The 8,697-nt window shown below is 44.9% G+C and overlaps 2 protein-coding genes across 2 annotated transcripts in view; one reads left to right on the plus strand and one right to left on the minus strand.

Moving 5' to 3' along the window:
- The first annotated feature begins 2,483 nt into the window (after positions 1–2,483).
- LOC311373119 (E3 ubiquitin/ISG15 ligase TRIM25-like) lies at positions 2,484–8,090 on the plus strand. Its single transcript, XM_084489965.1, has 8 exons — positions 2,484–3,145; positions 3,554–3,649; positions 4,646–4,879; positions 5,124–5,292; positions 6,051–6,206; positions 6,792–6,920; positions 7,016–7,075; positions 7,174–8,090. The coding sequence occupies exons 1-8, from the start codon at positions 2,519–2,521 to the stop codon at positions 7,704–7,706; spliced, it is 2,004 nt and encodes a 667-aa protein (XP_084346091.1). The 5' UTR covers positions 2,484–2,518; the 3' UTR covers positions 7,707–8,090.
- Positions 7,907–8,697, minus strand: part of dgke (diacylglycerol kinase, epsilon) — a gene marked incomplete at its 5' end in the record, with an annotated part of 10,152 nt that continues 9,361 nt past the window's right edge. The window contains one exon of the mRNA XM_084489961.1: positions 7,907–8,697. This exon is cut by the window's right edge and continues 2,450 nt beyond it.

Raw genomic sequence — 8,697 nt, forward strand, 5'->3', positions numbered from 1 at the left:
GGAGTTTCTCTCAGTCTGGATGAATATCTCCGTAACAGACTGCCGCATGGTCAAATATCCAGATCCGAGATTACATTCATTTTAATCCCAATGTTTTGGGAATATGTTTTGGGTCTTGGGTTTTCCATTTCTGTGTGGACCGCTGTACATTTAAGTTCAGTGGTATCAATGACGATCAGAAGTGGTGGAAAACCTTCAATCTCTTTCGGAATTGTAATAATTGAGTTAAAATCAATTGTCACTAATGAAGCTAGAATTTAGATAGAGATATGATTTTTTTGTGTTATTACATTTTCAAAAAAGACTAAGAGGAACATTGCAGCCAAAGAAAATACAAAAATTCTACTACACTGTGGATAGGACAACTGGCGATTTTAGAAACTAAGGAAATGTATGATATATATTATCAATCATTATTATTACGTTCGTCTCTTGTCTGTTTAGAGACTGCTGAGGTCGGGAAATACAGAAACACGTTCTAAGGGCTTTTTGCTGTAACACTCCGGTACAGAAGGTGGCAGCATGCTCCATTAACATTGGTACAGCGCCAGTAAAACCAAAGAAGAAGTCGTGCGTACTGCAGTGCGTACTGATTTGATGGCGCAGATTAAATACAAAAGTGACTTTAAATTTGCAAATAGAACGTTGGTTCAAATGGTCCTTATTACTTTTTTAAGCAGTAAAACGTGAGGCTGTGATTTATGAATGGTGTAGTGGGTGTTAGGCACGACGTCAAGTGTCATATTAAATAATGTCATATCTTTATTTGGATCAATTTATACCGTGTTGGGATTTGTGCCATGTATCATTAAACTTATCAATGTCCCTGTCGCTGACATACTCGATACTCCCTGTCTCGTGTCTGTGATGCATCTATGTTCTTGTTTTAAGTGTGACTGCAACTTTTCTGTGTAGGCTACTATGTTTGTACTCTTAATCCCTAAAACCTGAAGACGATTCTTCATTCCGTGACCATCCCTTAGACTCACTGTACATATGCTTCATGTATCTGAATCTCTCAGTCATCCTGCCCTGTGACACTTTGATTCCCGAGCTCGCTGGTTTGTTTAGACAAACCAGAACCAGAGAAATGCGCAACACAAACACAACACAGACACAAAGGCGCTCAAAACATTCCTTTTATGAGATTATAGGTAGATTAGCGGCTAATGTGCTTTGACATTGCAAGCACAAGTCACAAAGTATTCAAAGCCCATACAACGCCTTTGCCAGCAGACGCCCTTTTCAAGCTTATCAGGGGTGTATCCATTACACCTAGACGCAAATATGCATCTTTGTTTTTCAACTTTTTTTTTTAAACTCCCATAACACGCACACACCCACAGCGGTTTAATTGTAGCTGCCGTTTACGTGTGATCCCCACTTAGCCCCCTAGAGGCCAAGTGGTGCACTGCGCCTAAGGACTTACTCACTGTCATGTCATATACAATGTGTGTGTGTGTGTGTGTGTGTGTGTGTGTGTGTGTGTGTGTGTGTGTGTGTGTGTGTGTGTGTGTGTGTGTGTGTGTGTGTGTGTGTGTGTGTGTGTGTGTGTGTGTGTGTGTGTGTGTGTGTGTGTGTGTGTGTGTGTGTGTATATCATATATATATATATATATATATATAATATATATATATATATATATGAGATATCAAAACCAAACATTTCACACGTGTTAAGCGGGGGGCTTCTATGTGTATGGCACGTTTCTGCCACATTCGGAAACTGACTTGTTGTGTAGAATAGAATTTGCCATAACTCGTCCATTTTTTACACAATCAGTACCAATTTAAAGAAACTTCAATTAATCATACAAGGCCTTAGATCATGTCATGTGTATGAAACCTTTGTGGCATGTAAAGCTTTGGTTCTGAAGAAGATTTTTCTACGGTTTTTTTTTTCCTCCAAAAATGCCACTGTACAACAAAAACATCACCCCAAAGTGAACGAACCACCCACACGAATGGCCGCAGGTGTCGTAACCATAATAACCCAAACCCTCTCTGGGGATGATAAGCCACGGATCTCTTTGGGGAATATGGGGGACTGTATTGGGAAGTAAGGAAATTGGGAACGTTTTGTGGTGCAAAGTACGACGCAGCAGCTTTATCCACAAGTAAGTAAGTAAATAAGTACCGGTAGATACTTTATTCATCCCCTTGGAGAAATCCAGGTGTCCAGTAGCTCACGGAGTCAACAGACGGTACAAATGACAAACAACAAAATGCGACAAACAGTAAAAGTCAATAAAATGTGAGCAATATTGCACATAATTAAAAAAAAGACAGAGGTAGATATACATAAATAAATTAAAAGTATGCAATTGCGCATTGTCCAGTGTGTGTGTGTGTGTGTGTGTGTGTGTGTGTGTGTGTGTGTGTGTGTGTGTGTGTGTGTGTTCCCTTATAAATAGAGGAGGCGATAAAAGTCTTCTTCCTGGTCACGTGTTGACACCACTTGACTTTTTAAGTTTCGTTTCTCTTACGACGGAACAACAGCAGCACTGCGTTCATTCAACATGGCCGAATCGGAAGAATTAAGCAGAAGTTTTCGACCTAATCTAAAAGACTTGGAGGACGAGCTCACCTGCAGCATCTGCCTCTGTCCCTTCCAGTGCCCGGTGACGATTCCGTGCGGACACAACTTCTGCCAGGAGTGTCTGGTGGTCACCTGGAAGGAGAGCTACGACTGCCCGCAGTGTCGGGCCCACTTCCCCACCAGGCCGGAGCTCAAGAAGAACACGGTGCTCAGCACCGTGGTGGAGACGTTCACGGCCCGCTCCAGCGTGAGTTCCGAATTCGGCTTCGAGAAGAAGAAGCAGAAGGAGGAGGATGAAGCCGTCCAAAGGGTGTCCAAAGTCTTGTGCGATACGTGCATGGCCTCCGAGGCGGCCAAGACCTGTCTCACCTGCATGGCGTCCTTCTGCCCCGAGCACGTACGGCCCCACCTGGAGAACCCGAACTACCGAGCGCACCAGCTCCGAGAGCCGCTGGCGGACATGAGCGAGCGAGTGTGCCCCGACCACCACAAGCTGATGGAGTTCTTCTGCGTCCAACACGGCCGCTGCATCTGCAGCTTCTGCCTGCAGCAGGTCCACAAGGGATGCGACTTCTCCACTCCGGAGGAGCAGAAGGCTCTGAGAGAGGTGCGTGGACGTGGTTCAGAATTACTTTAATTACATCCTCATTGTACAGAATTACTTTAATTACATCCTTATTGTTCAGAATTACTTTAATTACATCCTTATTTTACAGGTACACAGGGGTATAAGTATTATTATTAGGCCTACATATCAGCGACAATACTACGATATAAAGTAAAAAAATAAGTAAGAAAAATAAGTAAAAGGTAAGTAAAAGGAATAAGTGTAACAGAAATATAAAGTGGTCAAGTGGATTGTAGTGTGTGTGTGTGTGTGTGTGTGTGTGTGTGTGTGTGTGTGTGTGTGTGTGTCTTTGCCTGTTCTTTGTGTACAAAGTGTGTTACTGTAATTTCGTCTTTCTTTTTTTTTTGCTTCTTTCTAACTTTTCTTCTTTCTAATCGTTTCCTGCAGTCCGACTGCAGGTCCAAGCTGGTGCTGCTGGATTCAAAGATTGAGAAGACCCAGACGACCGTCTCCCAGATGACGGAGGCACAGAGAAAGTTAAAGGTCATTTTTATTTTTTTACTGTGGGTGCTTGTGTCTCTAAGGTCAAAGTATCCCCGAGTGAGAAACTTTAAAATGACTTAAAAAGGGAAAAGATATTTCCTTGATGATGATTTGCAAACTGCCCGTGATGCTACATCCGGTGACTTGGTTTATAAGCGGTGTGCCTAGCCTAGCCTTTGACCTCATTTGCTTCCTATCTCCTTTCAGCGTATGGGAGAAATTTACTCTTACGCTTAATGATAATATATAATTATTATTATGCCTAGTACACACTGTATGAATATAATAAGTGTGGAGAAAAGATTGGGTAGACATGTCACCACTCTCCTCTAAATACGACCTGGAATGATGCCTAATGATTTCTGTCTGTGCTGTCAGTATGTCTGTCAAGAACCGAGGTGAACTAAGGTCAGCCAATGGGATGACCCGCTGGACACGCTTCAAGTATGTCGTCAATCATGTTGCTGACGTGTCCAGAACGCCCTGGGAGACAGGATGTGGGCCAAGAGGGGAACTAGGGATAACTGGATGAGAACTAGGGATAACAAGGATGAGAACTAGAGATAACTGGATGAGAACTAGAGATGACTGGATGAGAACTAGAGATGACTGGATGAGAACTAGAGATGACTGGGTGAGATCTAGAGATAACTGGATGAGAACTAGTTAGCTGAGAAGAGCCATTGTGTGTGCAGATCTCTGTACGTGGGAACGGATGAATGGGTAACGACATATGGATGATGGACGGACAGAATGGATATATAAGGAGGAACTTTATCTACCACAAGGGCATGATTATGTAAAGATAATTACATAATCATGGGTCATTTTACACCATAGTTGTGTTCACGCCATTCCTTCTCATCGTTATTCATCCAGAGAATAAAACTGCATGACAATAAGTCCATATCTTGATTGTGATGATATAGAAATGATGACATAGAATCACCGCCCAGCCCTGTGTAACGTTGTCCTGCATGTTACGGCCACCGCTAGGAATCTGCGATCATCAGGAAGAAGATGCTGGAGACAGAGTACCAGCAGATCCGAGAGATGCTGGACAAAGAGGAGCGTGAATCCATGAACGCAGTGGACCGCCAGCTGCAGAGCGGAGAGGCCAAGTACACCAACGTCGTGAAGAGGCTCTTCCAGAACATCCAGCAGATGGAAACGGCCAAAGGCCAAGTCAGCGGTACTCTGAGTCAGTCAGACTCCCTCGCCTTTCTGCAGGTGAGGAGAGTCTCGGTTCAGTTAAGGACTATGAAGGAGAAGAATGATACGCCGAGGGAGTGTGAGTTACTCGGGTTTCTCTAGTTGTCATAATGACATCACAATATGCTCCTGCAGGTTTGAAGTGGATTTGAACTAGTTAACGGTCAAATGTTACCCTCTGAGTCGCTTTAGAAGCAGTCTCTTGAGACGACCTTCTTCACGTCGTAATAAAAGACGCTCTTTTCTTTTTGACTCTGTGAAGTCGTCAGTGGACCTTCCCGCGGTGGTCAGCTTCGAGTGCGTCCCTCCGCGGGTGACCCTGGACTCCAAGGACGTGACCGGCGCCCAGACCTTCGCCGTCGTCTTCAAGGATTTCCTGTGCGACCTGTTGAAGCTACCAGCGGAGCTCAGAGCAGCGACGCTGAAACCAGGTGGGGCCTTTAGCTTTAACCCGTCCTCTGGACCAGCGGTGCGGTGGACCAGAGGTGGTGGCCGTGCTACAGGCGCGACGCCGGCTGTGTTCAGAGGGTCTGACACACGGTGGATAGAGGTTGTGAAGCTGGACTTTGCACCACGACGGTCACGAGGCTGGCTGTGTTGACGTCGTTACTCATCAGGTTATCAACCCTGCACTATGTAAATACTTTTGATCCCTGGACAACAATGTTGAGGCCAGTTAAGAGGAAGCGACGTTCGTTATAAAGAGCCAAGCGGTTCGACGCGGTGGATGAGTTTTATGATATTAGTATTAAATGACCGGTCTTATGGAACATACTGCAGGTTGATCTCGTTGCATTGTGGTAGCAATTAAACCATAGAAAGCAATTAAATCATTTTCAACCATTTGCAATTACTGCTATGTATTGAAAAGTGTCAGTAAGTAACTGAGCTGCCACCTTTCTTGTGTCAGATTTCCATAATGGCATAAGTGTTGCTTTTAAGTTGTTTGTGAAGACGGTAGGATGATGAATGAAACGAATCATTTAACAATTATCAGTTGACAGTGTTCAATTTGGCTGTCTCAGCCTTTTAATAAATCAGTAACATGATTTAATGTACTAAAGCCTGCAAGCATACCTACACACACCGTGGACAATTCTGGCAAAATCCAGAATCAATTCCAACGCCTCTGGAAGCCTGAAGGATAACAGAGATAACCGAGATAACAGAACCCGCGTTTGGATTTCAGGAGACGCGCCAAAGGCCTCTTCCAAAAGCAAAGACAAGTCTTCCGGGCCGTCCCAGGGTGCCGGGCCCCCCCAGGTTCCAGCGTGGTTATTGGACCAAGCTGAGGAAATTGGGAAAATGCTGAACACTCTTCAAGGACCAAAGGGTGGAGCTCAGGGTGAGACTGGTTTGTCTGCGATGCTTAATACTGTCCTTGGTTGAGTGTTACAATTAGGGCTGGGCAAGTTAATTACGCAATCTTATTTTAACGCGATTAATACAAATTGACGCATTAAACGCAAAAAAAAAAGTCTTTTTTTTTTCACTTTGATTTTGCCCACAGAATGTCAACATTCATATCAGAAATCATTTTTGTTTTTAGTTCCACTTACCTTACATTCAATTACACTTGCAGTAAGTGACTGCCTAATTTTTTTTTTATAATTCCCAAATCTGTGGTGCTACTTATTTGAATTTAACTACACTTAGTAACTGTTGGTTTACAATTGTACTCATTAACTGCCTGTTTACAATTCCCTAATCTGTGGTGTTCCGTAAGTTTCATATTCAGCCCACACTGAGTGAGTCAATACAACTCCCTCAAGATCACTTGGTCTAGTTTTTGCTACATTTGGTATGAATGATAATTTGTTAACCAATACTAAACGATTAACACGATTAAAACCTTTAAATCGTTGCCCAGCCCTAGTTACAGTCAAATTCCTCCAGAGAGTCTCATTTGTTCTAACGTTGCTTCGTGTAGCAGTAGCACCCAAGAAGAAACCGAAGGAGAAGAAGGTGAAGGCAGCACGCTCCATGGATAACCTGGCTGACTCTAAGGGAGCTCAGTCCAAAGGCTGCAAACCTGAACAGAAACCCACCGGGGGTCCAGGTGATCTACAAGCCCTTCACGACATTGCATTGTCAAGTGCTTTCCACTGAGGACACGAACACGGCCCACTCATCACACAATGTTCCTCGTTTCAGAAACCTCCAGCGTCCCACCCAGCCTTACCTCCGGCGTATCCAGACACGAGCTTCTGAAATGTACGTTGACAGTCGTGTTCTCCGTCGCTCTGGTGGACGCATCTCAGGGTCTCCCCAATACCTAAACTTGACCCCAAAAACCTCTCCCCCTCAAACAGACGCCACGGTGCTCACCTTGGATCCGAAGACGGCCCACAGACGCGTGAAGCTGAGCGAGAACCTGACGGAGGCCTCGGTGACGGACGAGCCGGCGAACTACCCCGACGGCCCGGCGCGCTTCTCCGTCTGCTCCCAGGTGCTGACCTCCAAGGGCTTCTCCAGAGGACGCCACTACTGGGAGGTGAAGATGAGCGGCAACAGCTACGTGGCCGTCGGGCTGGCTTACAAGAGCATGGATCGCAAAGGCCCCTCCAGCCGCTTGGGCCGTAACGACCAGTCCTGGTGCGTGGAGTGGTTGACCCTGAAGCTGTCCGCCTGGCACGCCAACAGCGAGACGGTGCTGCAAAGCCTCAGCGCCAAGCGCATAGGCGTGCTGGTGGACTGTGACGAGGGCACGGCCACGTTCTACAGCATCGGTTGTGGGGTGATTCCCTTCCACACGTTCAGCATTCCCTTCGTCCAAGCCGTGTACCCGGCCTTCTGGATCTTCTCCAACACGTCTTCCGTCGCCCTGTGCAAGCTGTCCGGCTGAAAGGTTTGACTCATTGGTTTCTTGGCGTGGAAGTTAAATATCATGGGGCTTGGGCTTTTCCCTACCGGAACATTTTGTTAGTAACATTTACCTGGTGTTTGTTTAATAAGTGATAATCGTTACTAAATGATCGTTAGAAGTAGTAAATGCTTTTGAGAGCGTCAGCCCCGTTCATTCTGTGAAGCAAAGCGATGACACGGTTTATGCATATGAAAATATTTATGAGAATGTTTTCAATTTCAATGGAGCTCACGTACATTCTGCTCGAGAGTATCAGTGACAATCACACGTGATGGGAGCTTCGACTTTCTTTTCAGGGTTAATAATAATTCAGTGTTCAAATAATTGTTATGAATAAAGCTTAAATTAAGTTTCAAATTTGAATCGGCTTCTTACCTTTTACAGAAAAGAGGGAGGGGCATTGCTGCCAAAAGGTAAAAGTACTCTGTGGCGACACACGTTTAGCGTTTCTTTTGCACAATTACAAAAATCTTTTTGAACTCTTAATTTGAAGGAGCCTGTCACACAAATACTTGAGCACTCAAAAGTATGAACAAAAATCTGCTGATTTAGGCATCTAAGATTGAACATGTTTTAACTCTCTCAAAACATCTCGGAAACATCCAACGCCGACGTCACATTCCACTTCCCAAAACATTCTCCCAGTGCGGACGACCCCCTGTTGTGGGTGCGCACACAGTACAACACCATGAACCCAGCGCGTACCTGACGCTGTAAACATGTACAATAGGGCTGAGGGCCACGGGGCCACAATGACAACGGAACAAGAACGACACACACAGGGGGAAGTGAAGCACCTAAAACACAAAAGTCCTGGCGTGTTCCACAAGCATGGCATGGCTAATCCTAGTTACTGCACTTTTTTTTTTAAAGAGAAATAGCAAATCACGAACATCAATGTGGCGAGTAAAAAGGTAAGCACGACGTCCGTTAGTTCACTGTAAGGTAAAACATCTGTCAAGAGTTATGG

Source organism: Micromesistius poutassou, assembly GCF_964030765.1.
Source record: "Micromesistius poutassou genome assembly, contig: SCAFFOLD_188, whole genome shotgun sequence".
NCBI lineage: Eukaryota > Metazoa > Chordata > Actinopteri > Gadiformes > Gadidae > Micromesistius > Micromesistius poutassou.

Bases quoted from the DNA above. Each gene is read 5' to 3' on its own strand.
- LOC311373119 (XM_084489965.1), top strand. From the start codon at position 2,519: ATGGCCGAATCGGAAGAATTAAGCAGAAGTTTTCGACCTAATCTAAAA. The intron at 3,146-3,553 runs GTGCGTGGACGT...CGTTTCCTGCAG, and splicing joins AGCAGAAGGCTCTGAGAGAG to TCCGACTGCAGGTCCAAGCT. The intron at 6,207-6,791 runs GTGAGACTGGTT...TGCTTCGTGTAG, and splicing joins ACCAAAGGGTGGAGCTCAGG to CAGTAGCACCCAAGAAGAAA.